The sequence below is a fragment of the Mesitornis unicolor genome, unplaced genomic scaffold, assembly GCF_000695765.1.
Source record: "Mesitornis unicolor isolate BGI_N332 unplaced genomic scaffold, ASM69576v1 scaffold37610, whole genome shotgun sequence".
Classification (NCBI taxonomy): domain Eukaryota; kingdom Metazoa; phylum Chordata; class Aves; order Mesitornithiformes; family Mesitornithidae; genus Mesitornis; species Mesitornis unicolor.
In genome coordinates this window covers 17,328-39,958 of record NW_010156944.1, presented here as the reverse complement: position 1 = coordinate 39,958, position 22,631 = coordinate 17,328, and the positions used below count along the sequence as shown (strand labels likewise).

The following is a 22,631-nucleotide window of genomic DNA, read 5'->3' as shown; positions in this document are numbered from 1 at the left end:
AACTTAGTGTCATCTGCAGACTTACTGAGAGGTTAAAGGTGGTGTTCTCCATCTTATTCAGGTGGCCTGGCTGGACAAGATTGACAGGCGCTATGCTTGGATAAAGCGTCAGCTGGTGGACTATGAGGAGAAGTACGGGCGCATGTTCCCCCAGGAGTGGTGCATGACGGAGCGCATCGCTGTGGAGTTCTGCCACGTCACCAGGTGAGCAGCCAGGGAGCCCACGATGCCTCCCAGCAGGGTCACCTTCCTTAAAACGAAAGCTCAGCTTTGGCTCTTGCAAAACTGGTCATATATCCATAGGACTTTAAAGGCAATCTTCAAGTAGAATTATCAATGATTAAAAGCAAGTAAAGAGTGAAAAGTCAGAGAAATATCACTAAAACTGCATGTACTGTTAAAGAGTGAAATGATGTGGAAATCCATTTTCAATGTAACAGAGGTAAAAATCAATAATACTAGAGGCTGAGTGACACAGCGTGAGCTGACTGTGGTGTGACTGCCTCAGACCGTGCTCTTTGCCAGCCAGAGATAGGGGACCAGAGGAAGGTGCCTTGTGGTGTCCCAGCAGCACCATTGTCTTTGTGCTGGGACCCTAGTCAGAGACTCTGCACTTCCCAAGGCTTGATGCTGCAGACTTTAATGGCTGCTGGGGTGTGAGGAGATGAGGTCCTGTTACCCACAGAGCTCTCTAAACAGCTGTGGTTATGTTTGAAATGTGATCTGTAAAGCAGCTTTAACTTAGAGAGGATCTTGGGAATTGGCTTGAATTTTGTGATGGAAGTGTCTCTGAGGAATAGACTGAATTACAATCTTAGGTTTCAGATCTCCCTCTTTGTAGAAAACCACATTTGTTTTTCTGTTTTACCACCTCTCTTTCAGGACAGAGCTCGCTAAGATAATGCGCACGAGAGCAAAGGAGATTGAGGTGAAACTGCTTTTGTTTGCAATTCAAAGGACAACGAACTTTGAAGGACTTCTGGCTAAACGCTTCTCAGGTTGCACTCTAACTGATGGGACAGTGGTAAGGGGATTTCTGAAGAGCAACCCTTTAGTCCACAGCTTTTTCAGGAGGAAAAAAAAACCTCTCTTGCATAGCCATGGTAATGGGAGATTGCAGAAAGTGTCACCTGCAGCCTCCTCTCGTGCTGGCAGGTTAGCTTGTTTAGCGTGGCTGTGCTGAGTGGGTTTCAATTGGGAAGGTGTTTCTTGATCTTGCAGAGTGTGGTAGAGAAGATGGCATAGGAAGGAAACTGCACTGGTTGTCTACTTTTTTGGTTTTCCTGGGCACTGTGCTGTTTGCAACTGAAGCCACATTGCTATGAAAAACCACAAAGTAATTATGGCATAGTGACTCCATTGTAATGTTTGTTCTCTGCATGTCAGTGACACTTTATAACTAAAACCTCCCTCTTCTCTTCATTTCTAGTTACCACACATTCACCGCATGGTACCATCTTTCAATCCCACATTGTTGGGTTAGTGTTACTTGCAGGGGTGTTGGTAGATTCTACTTTACGGTGTCTCATTTGGTAGACTGTAGAGAGAGCCAAGAGAAACAGCGCAGTGAATATCTCTGGGGTCATCTCTCTGCTTTTTCTGCCTGAAATCTCAGCCAAGAGCTCTGCCAGCCAAGTGCCCTGGGAGCACAGCATCCACGTGTGGCTCGGAAGCCGCTGGTTTGAGGTCAGCTTCTCTGTCCAGCTGGTGTCTTGAAGCCTACTTGGATGTGATAATTCAGCTAGCAGGCAAGCCTGCTGGACCTGTTTGTAATTTGCTGTGGATCAATAGGTGCCGCTAATTAAAATGGGAAGTCCTGTAAGCTTTTCCTCCTGGCCGAATTTAGATCTCTCAAGAATATGGCTTTATTTTGCTGACAAATTTCCTATGAAATTTGCAGCTTTAATTAAATTGTCTTCACTGGGTTGTTATCCCATTGAAGAAGGTAGGCACAGAAGCTGTTACAACTGAGAAAAAACAGAAGGGGAGGGTATGACTTGAAATAAAAGAAAGTCCTCTCTGTCTCCTTTCTCATGTGCCTAGAGGCTGGGACACTCTGGATGTCATCCTCTGACCTGTTTTATCCACAAGATGAGGGCTATAATTATTGATTTGCTATCTGGGGAGTGCACAGTGACACCAGAGACAAGCTCTGGTGGGAACAGTAATGCAGGACTTGCTGCAGCAGCGGAGTTTTGGGGCCTGCTCTCAGGGGTCCTTCTGGTGGAGACCACATGTTTTAGAGTGTGTGGCTTGAGTGGAAATTTGATGCTGGTCAAAATGCCCCTTGCAGGGATGATTCGGGCAGAGCAGGTGAGTATGGGTGCAAGAGGAGCAGGCTGTGAGAGGGTGCTGAGGATGGAGTGTGCTGGTGGAGCCATGGAGAAGGAACCAGGCTCTAGCCCTGTAGTAGGACGGAGTGTCCTCTAACCTTGATGGAGAGGCACCGCCTGGCACTCTGCGGTCACCTCTGTGCTTGGAGAAGACAAACTGCTGTACAGTGCTTTGAAGGGCTTAGTAAAACAAAGTGTGGATGCAGCTGTGTGTGAGAGGGGACAAAAATGACTGTTCTCTAAGGAGCTTCCTCTTTTTTTAACAGAAAAAGCCTGAAGTGCCTCCTCCCTCCACCAACCCGTTTCTGGAGGATGAAACTGGGACAGAGACAGATGAAATTATGATTGAGAAAAGTGATATGGACAAAGTAAGTCTTTGAAGTTCTCCAGTTGTTGGTTAGGCAGCCTCTGTGTCAGAATCTCTGGTGGTGCCTAAGCTTCTCCCATTGATTTGAAAGTTTTGTTTTCACAGCAATTAATTTTGCTCAGTTTTGGTCTCCTGTGCAGCATACAGGCTCCCAGTATGACCATGGCTTGCTCTGGCTCACTTCACTGAAAGCAAAGCAGTCTTTATTTCAGTTGGAGATGATCCCACCATGTAAGAGTGAATTGGATTCTGTTCTAGCCCGTGCAGCAACAGCTCTGAACAAACTACAAGATGTCTGTCAAAGAAAAAAACCTATCAAACTAGCATAGTTGGGTTTTCAGGTCCCAGAAGAAGCTCCCACTACAAGCAGTTCAAATAATATTTTGCCTTGTCAGCCAAACAAACTACGTCTGGAGCCACCAGACTACTCATTTCAAGTGTCAGCTATAGATTTTCGCTCCAGATATATTACTTCTGGGATTTTTATCTCTGTAGTGCTTTTCATCCACTACCTCTGCAAAGCAGGTAACACCTAACCACTTGTAAACGCTCTGGGTTTCCAAAGCCCTCTGCAAACATTAAAGGAGTGAATAGTAAATGCAGTGGTTTTAATTGGCACCAATATCAAAGCCTGTAAGCCCCATATTTTTTACTCAGCAGACAGACATTTTCCAAGTGTTCAATTGCAAGTTGTTTGAGGTCGGTACCCCATCCTTGTTGAGTTTATAGCCCTGTAAACAGGCCATTTACGGGTGGTATAGTGAAGGATGGCCATGGCCCTGGGACCTACTCAGATCTGTACCCCTGGGGTGTTTTTGGGGTGGTGGCTCCCCACCAGCACAGTTTGGTGCAGTGCATCCCCTCCAGATTCTCACATGAGCAGGGCAGCCCCCTGCCTTCCATCCGCAGCAGAAGCCCTGAAGTAAAATGATTAAGCAAAGTTTTGCTCTTTCCATTAAAATACAGCTTGGACAGTTGGTGTTGGCCAGACTTTACCAGTGACGTAGAAGACAGAGGTTGGGAACTCGGAGAGACACACGTAGTGTATTTTATTTTGTGAAGAGCTTGCTTTCTGTGATCTGTAATGGCTGGGAGAAGAGTGGCTCTGATGTGCAGTGCTGGGATGAGAGGACATCCTTGGAGAAGTCAGTGGTGCTAGAAGGCAGGTGAAGGGATAAATGGCAAAGCTGTTAGGGCTGTTTTTAATGAACGGTAGAATGCAGTGCCTTGGCCAGAAGCAGTTCAGATGCTTCTGAGAAAGGAGCTGCCCTGCTCCTTGTACGTGGAGAGGCTGGTGTGAAGGCTGCACCATGCACTGGACTATCCCCTGAAATGCTGTTTGGGGTTTTGGTGATCTGGATATGCCCTGTGTTAATGCTCACAATGCAGTGCTGAGCTCTGTGGGCACTTCTCTGCCAAATGGGAGCCCCAGGAGCCCCAGTATTTTGATTTCAGAGTGCCAAGAGCTGGTGGTTGGTGCTGGTGAGTTCATGTTGGAGGTCTCCTCTGAAGAAGAGAAGTGACAGGAAGGGTTGAAGATGTTGAGTTTTGGGTAGTAAAGCTCTTCCAAGACACTAGTCCTGAAAATTCAAGACACTTGGGAGTGTAAGAGGGAGCACAACAGTTTGGGGGGGTGGGATCCATGTTAAAAAAGGACTTTTTTTTGTGATCCTAGCAGTTCGTTTTAATCTGTTTACTTTGGATAGTAATGAAAGGAAACTGGGCCAGCTGCAGACCTCCTTACTGTGACAACAGTAACCTTTTATTATTTCCATCAAACTCAAGGAGGAAATAGCTTAAACATCTGCAGCTTTTGGACGGGATTGCACGCTCAGAAATACAGCTTCGCTGCTACTGTTAAAAGATTTAGTATTCCCTCCACCAGACATGCTGGGAGCAGTGGGATGCAAAGACACACGCTTGCACACGGAAAACCAGTCCTGCATTAGGAGTTGGCTCTTCCAGCCTGGTAAATTGTAAACATCATGAATCTGCAACCTTGCATTGGCACTGCCATCCTGGAGACTTGGCAACCGGAGGCTTTCTCTCACGACCGCCTCTTGTTTTCCTCCCAGCCCCGATGAGTGTTTGCATCTGGAAGAAAAGGGCAGGCACTGGCAGAGGGGCTGGGGCGGAGAATGCTGGGTAGTGGCTCTCTCCCAAAGCTGTAAAAACTTACATTCTCCAGTCGTGCTCTTAGTGAGGTTAGTGAAGCCAGGCTCATAAGGGTGGTCTGGTCTCCGTAAAACCATTTTCTTGCTTTAGGTTTGCAGCCACGTGTTAGTGTTCACTGTGTCTTTCAGTCTTAATTATTTCTGAGAAATGCTTGCTTTGTCATCCTCTGCTATTTCTGCAAAAGACTCAGTGCCACCTCCTCTGCTATTTAGGAGAGCGTGTCCTTAAGGCTCCTTTGTTTTGCTTTTCTTACGCTAAAAAATTTCAGCTGGAAAAATTCATATCTTCGTTGGCTGGGAGCTGATCCTGGCTTTTTGCGGAGAGAGGCAAGAATTCCATTGCAGAGTCATTGCAGCCCTTTTCCTCTTCGCAGGCAGTGAAAAATTGTCAGCTTGCTGGCAAGTGAGGAGAAAAATTGTCAATCAGTTAAAAAAAATAGAAAATATCTAGCTCTGTAGCAAAAATGAGCTTAAAGGCCCTGTCCAGGCTGGTTCTTAAGCATTCAAGAATTGAAGCGTATCAGTAGTCCCGGTGACTTCAGTGAGCTGTGCTTGGCCACTGTGTAGAGTGTACTACCAAAGTAAAATGAGAGTAAACCGGATTACTCCCAAATGGCGTATGTGCTTAATGCTCTAAATGTGATTTTTAAAATAGAAGACTTTGCATCCCCTGAAACGTTTCACAATGAAAGCAGTCCTATAATGTTGCCTGTATAATTCCAGCTGCCCCAATAACTATATTTTGTTTATCTAAATAAAATTCATCCAGATGAAGTCTGTAACTTTGAGTTATCCTTAAGGGTCTGAAATGTAGGGATTTTTCACTGTTGCTTTCAAGTAACTGCTCCATTTCATTTCAAAGGTGATTAGTGTTACTGTTCAAAGGGTGCAGCAAGGTTTTCTTTACAAACTGCGTTAAGGTTCTTCTACTGAAATCTGTCAGCATGCAGCAGTCTTCTCTTTAAGGACAAGAATATTTTACAGGTGAAAAAGTAATTCCCTGGAATATTTACAGCTCTCTGAGAGCAAGGGAAGTCTTGGGCACACCGACGCTGTATACGCTGTTATTTGCAGTAAATTTGAGTGTTGTATTTCTAAAGACTTAGATCCTTCTGTGCTGTTGCGTTACTGTTTCTTCTAGGTCTTACGGGGCAGGTTTGAAACCTCAATGTTTTCTTACAGCCAAAGAAGCCGAAGGTCCCTGACAACCCTTTCCACGGCATTGTTTCCAAGTGCTTTGAGCCTCACCTTTATGTGTATATTGAGTCGCAGGACAAGTGAGTAACCAGCATGCTCTTTTGGGTTTGTTTGCTTTTGAAGTGTATATTGCAATTGGATTGTACTGGATTCTGCACTCAAGCTGTAGGGAATGGATTTTTTGAAAGTGTACTTTCTGAACTCATCAGGAGCAGTATTCGTGGCTCGAGTGAGTTAGGATGAGTGGGACCTTTGCTTGGACAGACACGAGCGTTCAGAGGACTGTGGATGTTGGCTTCGCTGGTAATTGCGAAGGCCTGCAGGAACAGTGCCCACTGCCTTCCTGCGGAAGAGGCTTAGTGTTTCTGAAATTGCTTCTGTTCCCAATAGCTGCAATTCCCACTGCAGACATGTGCCTTTCTTTCATCTCACGTCTTCCACAAATAGTAGGTTTTCTTTTTCTGCAAAATACACATGTGGCTTCGTGGCAGAGGAGTTTCAAGATTTGCTTTATAGAAATAAGTTATTTGAGATCCTTAGATGAAAGCTGCTGTAGATGAGCTGGCTGTAAGATAATGTTATCATTGCTCACAGACTTTGTCAAGAGGCTTTAATCCCTGAAACACTTTTTCATCTTCCTCTTTGACTTGCAGCAAAATAACTTCAATGAAAAGAGCTTTCCACTTAGAGCTCTGAGAAGTTTTTAGAGCTCTCGCCACACTTTCTTGTGCACCTCGGTTCAGACCAGGGTTTAAATAATATCTCTGTAACAACTGCAGTGCCAACTGGTAGAGGAAATAGTTGAAAAGGTTTAATACAGTCTCTTAGTGCAGGTTAGTGGCTGGAAAGGAGAGAGATGCCTGCCTCATGTAACTCATCTGCCTCTGCCCTTCTGCCTTCCAAGGACTTGCACATGAGAGAGTGCGTAACTCGAGGCTCATAGTGTCCTGATTTTGTCCAGACTCCAAGATAGCCGTCTTGAAAAAGGTTTCCCATGTCCCATCAACCTTTTATGCTTGAAATAAATAAGTAATAAAGAAAACTCTGCACAATGGTCTGTCACGCTGGGTTTAGGTTCCGCTCTGCAGTATAACAAAGGGAAATGGATATTTCCCTCCCTGCCCTCAGCCAACTGAGTACTAACGTGTTTGAATATTTCTTCCCTTCTCACTGGGGACCATTTTAATCCCCGTTTTGGTAATTCTACCCCACTGCACTCCTAGTCCTTTCAGCTGCTTTTTTTTTTCCCTTTTCCTTTACAGTCCTGAGATGTTTTATATTAGCTTTATAGCCACAGGCTGCAAGGAGTTCAAAGAAAAACTGCCACAGTATTCCCCACGCTGCCCCTGTCTGCCAAAAATTGCTTTCCTTTATGATTGTCTCTCTTCTTTCCATCTCGATTGAACTGCTGAGGAATCCGTTATTGGTGTCTGAAAAGGAGGAGTTGCTTAGATAATTAGTTATATGTTTGGGCTCTGAATAGTGAAGGTAATGTGACAGTTTTGTTCATCATTGCCATAAGTCTGTGGCAGAAAGCAGCCTGGATCTTTTCTCCTGAAAAACTGTTTCCATACCCACTTAAAGAAACACAGTGCCAAAATCTGCAGCAATTTAAGAGGAGACACCTGAAAGAAAGCCTTTAAAGATGCTGCTCTCCACCCTCTGCTCCAGTGTAAATATCAGATTTCTTAACAGTGAAGCAGATTTAATTTCTGCCCCTTTGGGCTGTGTCTTGAGCTCTTCTTTGTGGTCCATGGAAACTGTCCTGCGAGTGGTCCAGGTGTCTTGGTGCCTTTGCCCTTTCCCAGTGCCCAGCAGATACCAGCTGTGCACATCACTGAACAGACTTGTAAGCACCCCTTTCTTCTCTCGTGTTGCTGAGGAGTTGCCTGGTTCCTCTCATGATTGCCAGCAATGCAGAAAAAACACAGAATCGTTTGAGTGAAAGAAAAAGGGAAGAGAGGAATCTAGGAATGAAAGGATTTAAGAAGCAAAATAAGATTTTATAGGATTTCGTTTTATATTTTCTCTTGGTTAGATTTGGAGAGTTCTTGCTCCCAGTAAATATGCTACTGTTAGGAAATACCACACCTGCGCTACCAGGGAATTTGCTTTGAGCTGTTGTGCAGAGTCTGTATAGAGAACATGTTCATATTCTGTAGCTCTCCTGTCTTCTTCATGTTTTGTCTCCCAGTAGCCTTGTCTGCCAAATTCTTTGTGCTCCCATTGTACCACGCAAAGGTTATTAGCCTTCCTATTGCATTTGGGCCAGCTGAGACTAATGTGAAAGTTTGATTGACATCAACTGAAGTGTGCATTAATAGTACAAGAGTTCCCTTAGTGCACAATCTCCTGGTGTTTTGCTTGTATCAATCCCATGCTGAAATCAGAGCAGTACTTGTGGCCTGCGTTTGACAGACAGTTTGTCCAGTTTAGGATCAGAACAGGACAAAGCTCTAGTGCCGCTCTCCCAGCTCTTTTGGACGGCTGTGTTTGCTCGTGCAACCCAGTTGACAAGACCCTGGGGGACTGGGAAAATGTAGATACATTGCACTTTGCCTCAGAGAAGAGGAGAACATGCGGAGTAAGCATAAAGAAACAAAAGCCATTGACATTCCTCACTGCGCCCTGAGACTTGGAGAATTTCTTTGTAAAAAAGTGGCTGGTGAATGCTAAGAAAGCTCCACTTTGTTGCCCAGATGGAGCAAAGCGCAGGTGCAGAGGTGGAAATGCAGCTGTTTAATTTAGTGGAACTTTGGACAAGGAGCAAGCCATGTCCCCTTTACTTGAGAACCTGAAGGAATGCTGCAGCTCGCAGCACGTGTGAGCCCTCCTGCAGCAGCCATCTGTTTGGTGCCCCTACAGCTACGGGGGGAGGTCGATTTGGCTTCTCTGCGGTTGAAAGCAATCAGTGATTTGGTTCAGCCCTCAATCGCTGTGCCAGTGTGGAGATTTATCACATCAGTTGAGCTGCCTGATGTTTTTACAGTTCTTGTAACAAAGCCGAGGAACTGTGTGTATCTGTGGAATCGAAGCTATGCAAAGTGCTCAAAGCAACAAGCAATGAGCATGAAAAAGGGGCTACTTGTCTTTGCAATAGCCCATGAGCCTAGTTTAAGCCAGGGAGCCTTGCTATATGTTTTAAAGCCCTGATATTGCAAGGACGTTTCTGTAGATTAGTTTGGCCCAGCGGATCAGCCACAGCAGGAGCTTATGTGTTTTGGTGCAGCAGTCCGTAAGTTTATCAGGGAAGAGCCAGGTCACCTTTTCCACTTGAGCAGCGTCATGTGTTCTTTGGTAAACTGGAATCAGAATGGTTTTGTTTTAAGACAAAAGGGAAGGAGAGAAATTGGGGACAAGTTTTTGTCATTGGTGGGTTTTTTCTCCTTTTGTTGGCAGAGGTAAGTGAGGATGTGCAGAGCGGTCTCAGCTGCTGTGCTCTTGGTGCTGGTGGTGACACCAAACCCATCCTGGGAGACCCTAATGCAGTCTCTTTGCATGAACTCTCATGTTGTACTGGGTGCCTCTGAGCTGGCCAAAGATTGGGAGAACATTTCAAGTTGAAACTTTTAGAGGCTTTTAAAGAAGATTTTCATTTCTGTGGACAGCATTGCAATTCAGCCAAATAAGTCTGTTCCTGAAAAATAATGATAATATATTAACTATAAAGTAATGCCTTTTTTGTCATGATAGCTCAGTTTCTTGCTGGAGTTACAGTTCAGGTTTTTTATTATCCCATTCTTCTAAGGATTTGGCTTTCTGCTTAGGTACCCTGGGGCATCAGCAGTGAGAGTGGTGAAGGCTGTGATGTGGCAAGGGGAGAGCTGGGGAAAGTGGAGCCAAGACCATAGTGGAAACGGGAATATAAAATACGGGAACTTCACAACTCCTTTTGGTCGCCGAGTACCGCTCTGTCATCTGAAATGTCTGTATATTCCTCAAGAGCCAAACTTCCCTGTGGAAGGATGTATTTGTGTGTCTGGGGGAGGACGTTTCTTGCTGTAACTGTTCATCTGGCAAAGGTTACTCCACTCAGCTGAGCTCGGTGTCAGAGCTGCTTTTGGTTCCTGACACGGATGTGCTCTCTGTGGGGGAGTAGGAGCAGAGGAACTCCCCAGGACCCTGCTTTACTCCTATGTGGATGGTTCTGGCCCTCCGCCATGCTAAAAAGCCTTTTTGTCATGATGAAACGGTGGAGTGAAGCTTACTGTTGCCTAAAACCCGAAATATTTGAGTAAGGACCAGGTTATAATGAACCACTTGAGACAACAGGAGGGCTTTTTCTGCTTTTAAAAGGAGTTTGTCGGAAGTGGACTTTGCGCTCACGCTAAATAAAACTTCTTTAAAGGATGTGTGAAGTTGTGCAAAACCAGCTGGTGTCCAAATGAGACCAAGAAGCAGCAAATGGCACACCATTTTGAGCCCATCCCTTTAAAAGCCATATTCCCTGAGGTCTGCTGGTATGGGAAGCTCAACCGTTACCTTTGCTGGTGCCAGGAATGAAACTTGAGCATAAGCTTTACACACTTGCATCAGATGTGCAGAACCCAGTCCTGGCAGACCCGTGAGCTTTTATATGTGACTGGAGAACAGATTGAAGCTGCTGCTAAAGCTCCTGAGTACATAAGGTCGTTACTCATCGGTCCGGTCCTCGTTATTGTGTGAGGTTTGTGCTGAGAGGGCAGAGATAAGAAAGGGCTGGAATACCCAGCTGCTGAAATCTGAGCGTGTTTGCTGGCATTGCAAGACGGGGCATCTGGTTTTAAGCATTACTCTCTTTCCTCTGTTTCCTCCCCCGGTATACTGAAATATCTTTCTGTTGTTCCCCTGCATCAGAAATCTCGGCGAACTCATTGACAGGTTTGTGGCTGACTTCAAGGCTCAAGGTCCCCCCAAGCCCAACGTGGACGAAGGAGGAGCCGTCCTGCCCAGCTGCGCCGATCTCTTTGTGTACTACAAGAAGTGCATGGTGCAGTGCTCCCAGCTCAGCACAGGCGAGCCCATGATAGCCCTGACCACCATATTCCAGAAGTACCTTCGGGAATACGCCTGGAAAATTCTGTCTGGAAACCTGCCCAAGTGAGTTGCACTTAACCCAGCTACTTGGGTAACAGATCTGTACTGTGACTTTTAGCTGCTTTAGCTCAACATTGTACCTATAATAATTTATAATGAAGGTGGTTTATTTGTGAGATGCTGAAGTGCTTACCTGTAATTCCCTCTGCTTTCTAACATTTTATGTATGTATGAATAAAATATGTAGATGTAAATCTAGTGAAAATAAAGGAAAGCATGATGGGTTTACACCAATATAGGTAACCGTACAGGCTAAAAGAGCTCCTTGAGATATTGCCAACCCTAACTACAGATAATTTTGTATGCTATCTACCATCTTCAGTTTATTTCCCTTGTAAATCTGGGAGCAGCAGAATGAATTTCTGCAACCAGTAAAATGTTTTACAGATGGAAGAGAGGGTTACATCCAGACCAGTGGAAAGATAAATTTAATGTGCATTCTCCATCAGACCTCAGTTGCATTCTTTATACATATTTTTTTTGTGTGCTCCATTTTTGCTGTCCAAGATAAAGATCACTGTCCTATTTTTTTAATGGATTTGGATTATAAAGAGTTGAGAGGTAGGGAATTTCCTGACTCTAAACTGTTCTGAGTCTTTCTTTGTTGATACACAGCTGTTAATCACCGGAAGATGGTGGAAAGAAGCCACATCTTCTATAATTTACTGTGTTGATATAATCAGTTTTTAAAACAGGTTACCAAAATTGGAAATGCGTGTTGACATCTGTTTAGTACTGAGAAGATAAATATGACAAGCTGCCTGATAGTTACTGAGGTTTTTCTGTAATCTTTAATTAGATTTTTGAGTGGCTGGCAGTGAAGGTGAAGTTAGCTGGGGAAAGCTGTGTTCCACTTGCATCCTAATCTACCACTCTGTGACTGAATGCGTTTTCCTCTGCATCAAGACTTGATAAAAAGTTCTGCTTGTCTTTCTCAAAGATACTCCTTAAGTAAAATAGCAGTTGTGGGTTTGATGTAGAATGACACTGACCTGGCATTGGACTTCGTGGTTGTAAGGGCTTTTTATGGTGTTGAAATCCAGTAGTAATTTTGCAACGTGTGTGTCTGTACACCTGAGAGCCTTACAGGTTTTGTCTTCCATTTTTCCAGGACAACGAGCAGCAGTGGTGGGCTCACCATCACCAGTTTGCTGAAAGAAAAGGAAGGCTCTGAAGTGGCCAAGTTTACTTTAGAAGAACTCTGCCTCATTTGCAGCATCCTTAGTACTGCAGAGTATTGCTTGGCCACCACACAGCAGGTGAGCTTTCCTCACAGCACCTCTGAGACCACAGCACCCCCTCTTCTGTCATGAGTGCTGTGCTGCTCCCCCTTCAGGGGTAGGCTGCTGTGGAAACTGGAGTCAGAAATACCAAAATATCTGTAGTAGTGTCTGCTCCACGTGGCATCCCATTGATTGTTGAGCTGTGCCTTATTAAATCTATATTTCAATATTTTGAGTGGAGCATCTCCTGATGAGGAGCGGCTGAGGGAGCTGGGGCTCTTTAGCTTGGTGCAGAGGAGACTGAGGGGTGCCCTCATTCATGGTTATAAATTTGTAAAGGGCGAGTGTCAGGAGGAAGGAGCCAGGCTCTGCTCAGTGGTAGCCAATGGTAGGACAAGGGGCAACGGGTGCAAGCTGGAGCATAGGAGGTTCAAGCTGAACATAAGGAAAAACTTTTTCACTGTGAGGGTGACAGAGCATGGCCCAGGCTGCCCAGAGAGGTTGTGGAGTCTCCTTCTCTGGAGACATTCAAAACCCACCTGGACATGTTCCTGTGTGACCTGGTCTGGGTGATCCTGCTCTGTCAGTGGGGTTGGACTGGATGAGCTTTTGAGGTCCCTTCCAACTCCTGATATTCTGTGATTCTGTGATTCAAAGAAAGAAAAGTATTGATTTTGCTGTTTCCACCTGAGAAAAGCCATTTGCTCCTAATCCTGCTTTGCAGCATCAGTTTGGGATTTGCTCCTTTTATGCTTGTTACACAACTTGTTTTGAATTGGGAACCAAATTTTTATTTTAAAAAAGTCTTCTCATGGTTCATGATCTCCCTTTTATAAAAACAAGAAAGAGAGTAATTCAAAATACATTTGGGGAAATCTTGTGTGAAATACTGGGGCAAGGTGCAGTGGGGAGAGAAGGTATTTATGCTGATACGCTTTGCAGCCACAGTGCTCCTTGACCGTATCAGGGCCTCTCCATCAGTAGAACTGGCAAACCTCCTCCCCCTCTGCAGTTTGGGCACAGACAGGGTGTTGGAAAACATCCTTATTAGCAGGACAGGTGCCACGGTGTTAAGCTGGTACATTAACATGTCGTGCTAGAGTTACACGTATGACTCTAGAGGTTACTTCTTTGAGGACGCAGTGCCACCGTAGGCCATCCTGGCAGATCAAGACATCTAGGGTGTCCAACAAGGAGAGATTTCCATTGTTCCGTGCCTGGGTTTTAGATATAGTCTGGGCATGGATTAGGTTTGAAGAAGCTTACTTTTCCAGGATGTAAGTTTTCAAGACTGGTCATTTCAAGTGATAAATCTGATCTTTCTGTTCCTTGTTTTGTTTCTTAACAGTTGGAAGAGAAACTCAAAGAAAAAGTGGATGCAAGTCTAGTGGAGAGAATCAACCTGACAGGAGAGATGGACACTTTCAGCATGTATGTTTAGCAGATGCATCCTCCCAGAATATATCAGACATCCTTGTTTGTCAGCCAGATGGTGCTGGAGTAGTGCGTCATAGGACCCAGCCAGCAGTAGAACCCCCCCAGATATGCAGCCAGGCTTCCCTGGTGAAGGAGTGGTCGTCCCTTGGCTAGTCCAGGAGCAGCAGTAGTACGGAATTCAGATGTAGTTGTTCCCCATCACCCTAGCCAAAGGAACAAGAACACTGGAAGGGGGAAAGAAAATAGTGAGTCTCCGTCTGAAATATCATTTGCATCTTGGCAGCTCTGTGAGGTGGCTGTTACATTTCAAGAAAGGAAGCTATTTCAGTGCATTCCTTCCTGCTTTAACTTCCCACTGTTAATCAGCAGCCTTGTCAGTATGATCAAACCCCATTTCAGATGACATAAAAGACTGATCCAATCTTATATTTGGGGATCATAATTGAGAGAAGATTATCATTCATTAAAATAACTTTTCACGTAACGATGCTAAAAATACTCCCTTCTAACATCCTCTCCTCTCCACCACTGACAAACAGATAGGATATTTTTTGAGAGAAGGAAATCGAGGCAGAGAAATAATTGTTTTGCCTCACATCAGACAAAAGAAAACCTTGGCAAAGCTGAGAAAAGAATCCCTATCACCAGCTCTCCTTCTCCCTAAAACTGAGGTTCAGCCCAGATAGCAGCAAGAGTTTTTTCAGAAGACTTCCTTCCTGTGATTCCTCCTCTCTCGCTCCAGTGGGCAGGATACCACTGAATCTCCATCCAGGTTTTTCACATGGTCTCGGGCTCCATTCCAGGCTGCAGAGACTCCCTTCCCTTTAGATAATTCTCAGACCTCCTTAAGAGTGAATCCCTGACCAAATGCTAGGGTTGCTGCATCCACTCAGTCAAAGCAAGCAACATAACCAGAGAGTAGAAATAAAATACGCCGTATGACGGGGTTTTCTTAATATGGACAAGACAAGGATGGGTTTTGTGTTTTCTCGTGATCTGTCTGACAGGAGCCAGGTACCTTGTGTCGCTGCTCGGTTTCCACGGTGGCTGCCTCACGCGGTGGTTGGTCGTAGGCAGCCAATATGATGTGTTTTGGAAATTGTTTAAATGTATAGTTTGCGTTTGCTGTTTTGGACAGCTTTAAAGTTAAACTGACAGACCTGATATATCTTGTAACAAAGGCTTTTTAATTGACTTTCAGTCTGTTCCAGTGTAGTGCTTTGTCCAGTCTTCTGTCAGTGTAAGTCATAGCTATAAACCTCTGGCGCTTACTCATTCAACATCAAACAAGTTGTTTCTTCTGGGATTTGATGTCTTGTTAGGCACGGTCATAAAGAAGGGGATAAAATGTTGCTGCTTACACACCCTGGAAAGTGTTTCTTGCTTTGCAGAAAGGAGAGTGCAGAACCACCCAAAATGTGTATAAAGTGATTAACTTGGAGGTCTTTTACCCCTGGGGTGGCTAATCATTTTGTTTAGGAAATGTGTAGAAAATAATGGGCTCTTCTTGAAGCTCAGCAGAAGGGAAATTACTGTAATGTAAATCCAGAAATCCATGATTTTCACCCCCTGGCCCTATTGATCTGTTGGGAGATTATGGGCAGTGTTCAGACACCCTTTGAAGGCCTGAAGTGCTGAGCTCACTGCAGCAGGGACTGACTGCTAGAACCAAGCTGCTCACTCACAGCCTTGGCTTCCCGACCCATCAGCTTCTGTGCATCTGTCAGGGCTTGTGTGAGGATGCATTAAGTGCTGCTGAAGCCCTGTTATGTGCTGCCTGGGGCAAAGATTTGAAGTGGCTTCCAGCAGAACCAGGATCCAAGCCCTCTTGGTGTGTCCCAGTGCTTTGCATTTGCAACACACTTCTGGCTGTGCCGTTACCCCTCTGCAGCAGGGATTTATTTGGAAGTGTAGACAAAGAGGTTTCTCTCCCTGTTAGCAGTCTCGTGGTTTTGAGGTGAGAGCCTGTACTTGGTGACCCAGTTTCGGGCAGACTCGTGACACATGGGGACTGGTGATGAAGTCGCTTTCCTTCCACTGAGAGGGTTGTGTTTCATTTTGGGGCTGAACCACAACTCTTTCCTACGAGTCACTGCCAGCAGGTGCCCTGCAGGAGTCAGCTGTGCCCAAGAGATGGTTATTTCAGTCCGGCGCCCTTGGCATCGCTTGAGCTGGTGGAATCCCCCAGGGGAGTAGATCCTGCAGTGCCCAGCAGAGGCAGCAGCAGGCACAGGCTTTTTTTATCCCAATGCAAGTTTCAGATCATGTAACTTGGAGCTAATGGTCACTCAATCTCCCATATTAATTTTTCCAGCTAATTTTGGATGAGTTTGCCTTTACAAACAAATTAATTGCTCTGAAGGAAGAGTCTTCTTGGCATCCTGTTCCAGTCTTTATGAGCTAGAGCTCTGGGAAGGGAAATAGGCAACCTCCCAACACCCAGATCCCAGCAGCAGTTAAGAGTGGGTGATACTGTGCCTCGATGAGGACACTTAGAAATATTGTAAGCAGTGAATTCCCGAACTGCACGATGAAGGCGAGGGGGAGGAAAGATGGTTTGAGAGTTGGTGGTCAGATTTCTTCTAGATCTGTGATTCCCATCTGTGCTGCCATCATGAGAGAGAGCAAAAGTGAAATCTAGTTCTTAGGTATAAAACCGAGTTTGTAAACAGGCATCTGTGGCAGGTTTGAAGTTTACACTGTTTTTAAAAGCTACACTTTCCGTAGTGAAACACAGTCACTTGTTACTCCTAGCAGAAGTTGTCTGTAACGCGAGTGCTGGGTTACGTGCCCGCAAGGGTGGTCCGAGTTCCTGCAGACAGCGTTTCCCCACTGTTGTTTTAGGATCAATTGCAGCTTTATGCACATTGTAATATGGTGGCATCAAATATGTCTCTGAGCAATATCATGCTGTTTAAAAAGAAAAAAAAAAAAAGGAGGGAAATGTGTTTGACTAATGTGTCCTTCAGTCTGGTGTATGTCTGAGAAACTCAAACAATGGATGGCGGCAGTCCTAGACGTAGTGTAAATAAGACATCTGCCTTGATCTTCTCAAGTGGGAAACATATTCAGAACTCAGACAGATGTACTTTTTAAAATCCTCTTTGCAAGTTTCTGCGAGCAGTAGAATATTGACTGCGAATAAGTGGAGAGATGATGAAACGTTAGCTTTATGCAGACTGGATTAAATTTGAAGCCGAATCCCAGTCTGGGCTCAGTACTCGAGGGTTTCTCCTCTTCCCAAAGTGCAGGCGGGGGGGCTACCCCATCTGACACCTTTGATCTCCAGCTCCTTCCGTGTGTCAGCACAGAGAAAGGTCACCCATAAAAACGTCCTCTCTACACTAAAGCGCATTGTGTAGCTCCCTAATGGACGCCGTGCAGGACTTCCCAGCTTCTTTTCAGTACGAGTTCCAGCCATGTGTGTTCACAGCACAACGCCACTGTCAGCGAGGAGATGATTTTCCTCCTTTCACAGTCAAATACGCCAGTTCTGGCACTGTGTTGCTGAGTACTATTCTAAAACTCGAGCTTGATTTTCTGTTTCTCCTTTGCAGTGTGATCTCCAACAGCATACAGCTGCTAGTACAGGACCTGGATGCAGCCTGTGACCCTGCCCTGACTGCTATGAGCAAGGTAGGGGCTGGGCTTGCTTAGGGAAGAGGTAACGTTAAGATCCAGCTGGAATTCTTGTTTGCTTTGATTGCTTGATTTCACTATTGACAGACCCTTTTATGCTGCCCTGAGACTTAGCCATATATTGATTTCTTTTTGCTTCTTAGAGCAGCCATTGCTGTAGTTACAAATATATCCTTCACTCCAAAACCTCCTATCGTTCACATTAGAGCTTCCATTCTTTTGCAGCATATTAAATAAAATACTTTTTGCAAGTATCTGAGGCTTTCTCTTTCCACTCCTAATGCCAGTGAGAGGCTCTAAAATCAGGAAAACTTTTGTTAGAGTGCAATTTCAAATGCACCTTTTCGATTGCTCTTCTTTTTGTGTTCTTTGACAAGGAGTTTTACTCGCCTGCTTGTTTGTGGCTGTTAAATGGGAGTATTAGAAGGGTAATATGGAATTGAGGTTGAGCCCTATTCTGTGATCCTCTCAGGGACATATGGAGCCATTCCTGGAGAGGCCCATGTGATTGGTGCTTAAGGATTTTGTTGCAGTTACACTGCTGGCTTTTATACGTTTGAAATGCAGAGCCGTGTTTCCTTGCCAAAGTATTGTGAAAACCCAGACTGCTTTAGACGGAGGTGAAGACAACAAAAGTGGATTGAACTATTTTTTTTTTTTAATTAGAAATATTAAACATAGAGCCCCATTTTTGTAGGATCAACACGCTGTCTCGCTGCCATGAATTTTAATAGCTTTCTGCTTTCTGATGTATTCCAGCTGTAACTAGCCCTGCCACCCCCAGCTAATATTTGAAGTGGAATGCAGCTGGTAATAGAGCTTGTCCATGTTCCAAACATAAAGAGGATTTTTTTTGCCCAATAAAATAACGCCGTTAGGAAGGGCTTGGCACTTCAGGTGCTGTGTGTGTGCCATGGCAGCTCCTTAGATCTGCTGAACCTACGTAGCGTAGTAGTATTTGAATCACTTGGCTCCGACTGTTTATACCCAAGTAAACCACAACCTTGAGAAAGCAGCAGCTGGTAGGCCATTTATTTTTGTCTTTGGAACACTGGTAAAATGCAGCACATGTGATGGGACTGATGATATATAAACAAGTGTTACAAAACTAGCTAAATAAATACTTGTCACTTGTGCACACATTCCCCTATTTGCATCAGACAGAGTTGCTTTTCTGTGATTTTTTACTAGACATGGGTTCGGTGCAAGAAATTTTTTCCCTTAATCCTCCTCCTCTCTTTCCTTCAGGGCTGGGTTATTCTGACAGTTGAACAATAAATGCATGTAATTAAACGCAGTTAGTATTTGAAATTATAAAATGTCAGTCTGTATTAGTGGAGTAAAGACTGTGCAGCTGATCCATTCCAATTTTCCTGTACTAGGAAGGCATGGCTGTCCCGAGACCCCTGCTCTGTTAAAGCTCCTCTGTTGTTTAACTTCTTTTCAATTACTTCACTTTGGTGTCCCAGTCCTTTGTTGGAGTCTGGCTTTTTTTTTTCCCCTTTGCAAAAATGTTCGGTAACTATAGAGGTAAATTAAGAAATACTTAAACCTCTAAATCCACTTTGGCTGCAGGCCGCTTTGAGAGATTTAACATTGAAAATGACATAGTGAATATTGCTTTCAGCTGGGAACGGTGCTCAGTTTCCCTGATTATTTACCTTGTGTGTTCTGGAAGAAATGGTAAATGAGGAGAAGGCCCCATATTACAGCATTTGTAGGTGATAATCTTGACTCCAACTCTGCAGCAGGTGTAGCATGATTAAACACGGCTGTAGGATGGGGAGCTGGTGGAGTGGGAGAGGAATTTGCCCTAAACCCCTGTAGTTGTACTCTGGATAACAAAGTACTGTGACTGCGTTGTACTGATCTGTAGCAGGCGCTTGAATTGCCTGGTGTGCTTTATTTTTAATTGTTGGGATGAGGAAACTCCTAATCTGCATGGGATATTTTTGCTCTAGTTAAGTTTATGGGTTGCATTAGATAAGGTCTGATTTACTTGCTGAATTAAGCGTTGATTTATATGTAAAACTGTGCTTATAAGTGAGGCTGGGGGACATTTTAGTGACTCATGTTGATCACTTGCTGTCGTTTTATATTTTGCTAAAACCCTTTGGCACAGCTGCAGTTTCCTACTTCCTTACAGCTGAGTGGACAACAGCAAGCGCTTCAACACAGAGCACCAGTGATCTTTCCAATACGTACAAGGAAAGCCCCAAGAGCGGAGCAATCAGAGCTGCCAGCTGCTAATTAAAAGTCAGCATGGGTGTGTTTTAGCCATCACAGGAAGTGCAGCACGCAACCGTGCAACCCAGAACTCGTGTCAGAAAACAGGGAGGTGCTTTCAAAGGCAGCAATACCTGCGACCCCCACTGCCTGCCCTTTCCCTCCCACCTCTTCCTGTGGGAGCAGCACAAGGTCAAGGGAGAAGGTGCCATCCCAGTGGTTACAGATGTGGTACTGGTAAGCCGGCAGTGGGATGCTATTGAGCATGGGGAAGCTTGGAAAGCGATTCATCCCCATTAAATCACAAAATAACCCCTTTTGCTGGAGCTCCAGGTCAGTGCTGGACACGGAGGAGGGACCTGGAGGTTCCTGGTTTGGTCCTGCCACCCTTCTCCTGGCTTTCTGGGGACGTGTGGGGATGTGAGGACTCACAACCAGACAGACCCAGGAGCACCCTTGAGCCTCTGTGCCCAGAGGGTAATGCACCTCTTGTTATCTCCCAAACCACCCCAGTTTTGCTCAGGGTTTCTCTCTTCTCCTCTCCTTTTTAAGAAAGCCCCTTAAAATCTTGAGGGTTCTGTGGTTTTGTTGCAGTAACCATCTCTGAAGGTAGCACCAGGTCTTCAAACCCGGGTCCGGCCCTTGCAGGTGCCTGTGTTGCCCCAGGTCCTTGCAGGGTACAGGTGCCTTTCGGCTGCTGCCGGGACACCCCACACGCTGGACTGCTCCCTTTGGTCCTGTTCTTTGGGCTCATTCGCAGCTTGTGTATGTAAAGTGTGTGGATATCCCAAGAAAAACATAGGACAAGGGAAAAAGAGGAATAAATTTAAAATGACAGGAACAAAGCTTACCAGAAGAGTTGGGCTCATATTTCTTTTGATGACTTTTCAGTGTGTGTACTATGTCTCTCACGGCAGCTACTGGGGTTTTTTTTCGGGTGAAACACACCCACACACACACACAAAGGGCTATTTTTACTGTTCATGCTTTAAAGGTTTGGTTGTAAAGTATTGCTTTTGGAATGAAGAGCAACAAAATGAAAAAGCTACTGTTTTACTGTTGTTGCAATAACTCAACTCAGCACTCCCTGCCCACTTTCTGGCCGTTCCCACTATGTGGGGATGGTTGTTCCTTGAGGATTGTTGTCTGTCGAGAAGGGCCAGCACTGGGAATGTGCAAGTCCGACAGGGAGACAGGCACAGAGTATTTCCTTCGGATGTGACAAACACCATAAGGAACAGAAAAGCAGTTGTCTCTTGAACAGTGCTCCAAACGAAAGTAAAATGGTATGAAAACCAGTAGAGCAGGTGATGAGAGAGACATCCCTGAGAGCTACCAGGGGTTGCGAGATGAGCAGGCTGGGGCTTTGGTTGGTTGGTTTAAATAAGGAAAGCTTTGTTAGGACATGTGGACTCTCTCAGACACTGTGGTTTTGCAAAGAATTTGGCTCCTCTTGCCCTTTAAGCCACTTGGGCTGTGTGTTTGGATGGAATTGAACTGGCTGGGTTGCAGTGGACAAAGTAGCCATAATTAAATTTAAACCAAGAAAAAACCCCCACTTTACATGAAATACAGAACTTGAGAAAGCAAGTTTGAGGACAAACCGCCTCCTCAAAAGAAAAAACTCATCTGTATGTACCCGGTTTCCTATCCTGATTTTATATCCATTTTCCTCCTGTTTAACCTCCAGCATGAGGAACAGCATCTCCAAGCAGTTGGAGCACGTTGCAGGGTGCGTAGTCTCTGAACGGTAGCAGAGCTGAGAACACTTTTCTGGATGCTCCTGTTCCTCAGTGAGGCTTTTGTATACACGGGTGCTTGGCCAGGCCTTACTCAATTACCTCTATTTTTATTTTTTTCACATGACTTATACTGTATATTCCCTGTGTGCTGCAAATAAAGCTTAGAGAAAGTCAAGGAGTCACACATCTGGCTCACAGGGGCTTTTCTGTTGCATTTCTGCTGATGGTAAATTAAAACAAAATGGGAGATTGAGTAACTTATCTTGTTTTCTATATTTTTACGCGTGTTTGGGATGAGCTGAAGTTGGCATCCCAGCCTGTATACCGCAAGTGTTCTCAGTGTGAGCTACACTGGTGTGGAGTGCTTTGGACTTTAAGACTGTTTCTACCTCTTCCATCTATCTGTCATCAGTCTCACCAGTATTAAAGTCTTGGCTGCCATACAGGAATCCAGACTTTGCAAGCTTGCAGATATTTTCTCAAATGCCTGTAATCAGGATTTATATGGGCACTTCATCCCAGCAAACTGGAAACTGTTAAATATTAAGGCAGCCTGGCGTGCTCCAAAAGCCTGTTCAATCCTAGTGGTCCCTGTTTGTGTAGGTTACTGGTCACAATCTCTCTGCTCTGGTGCAAAAAAGGGCCATTCTGGGTTTTCTTTGTATCTTGTTGTGGAAGGGGTTTGCTCATTTAGTGACAAAGAACATGACCTTGGTGGTGAATTGCAGAGGCAGTCTCTTGATGACTCCTTAGAGATCTTTTGGCAGGAAGTTTGCACAGGTTTCCTTACCTATTGCTAGAATCTTAATGAATTAAACAGTCTTTTTGGTTGTTTTTTTTTTTCCCCTTTGTGCAGATGCAGTGGCAGAACGTGGAGCACGTTGGTGACCAGAGTCCTTATGTCACCTCGGTGATTCTCCACATTAAGCAGAACGTCCCCATCATCCGTGACAACCTGGCCTCCACGAGAAAGTATTTCACCCAGTTCTGTATAAAATTTGCCAAGTAAGTTACCAGTGTGGCACAGGGCTTTTTGGGGTCTGTGTTTTTTGCTGGTCTGTACCTGGTGGCTGTTTGCCTTCAGTGTGCAGCCTCAGCGACACTTGGTGTCCGAGTGAAGACCCTCTCTAACCAGGGAGAGCACGGAGAGAGGTGGGGTAGGGCAGCAAACACCAGCAGCTGCTCCAAGGTTAAAAGATACTTGAATTTCTTGCCTT

At 45.0% G+C, this 22,631-nt stretch overlaps 1 protein-coding gene across 1 annotated transcript in view; it reads left to right on the top strand.

Annotated features, from left to right (window-relative positions):
- Positions 1-34: 34 nt before the first annotated feature.
- VPS53 (vacuolar protein sorting 53 homolog (S. cerevisiae)) overlaps positions 35-22,631 on the top strand; it is a gene marked incomplete at its 5' end in the record, with an annotated part of 34,179 nt that continues 11,582 nt past the window's right edge. Inside the window, 9 exons of the mRNA XM_010194966.1 lie at positions 35-204; positions 883-1,024; positions 2,600-2,701; positions 6,057-6,151; positions 10,908-11,150; positions 12,259-12,406; positions 13,719-13,801; positions 17,365-17,443; positions 22,271-22,419. Coding sequence (XP_010193268.1) covers positions 35-204; positions 883-1,024; positions 2,600-2,701; positions 6,057-6,151; positions 10,908-11,150; positions 12,259-12,406; positions 13,719-13,801; positions 17,365-17,443; positions 22,271-22,419 — 1,211 coding nt within the window. The remainder of the gene's footprint in view (positions 205-882; positions 1,025-2,599; positions 2,702-6,056; positions 6,152-10,907; positions 11,151-12,258; positions 12,407-13,718; positions 13,802-17,364; positions 17,444-22,270; positions 22,420-22,631) is intronic.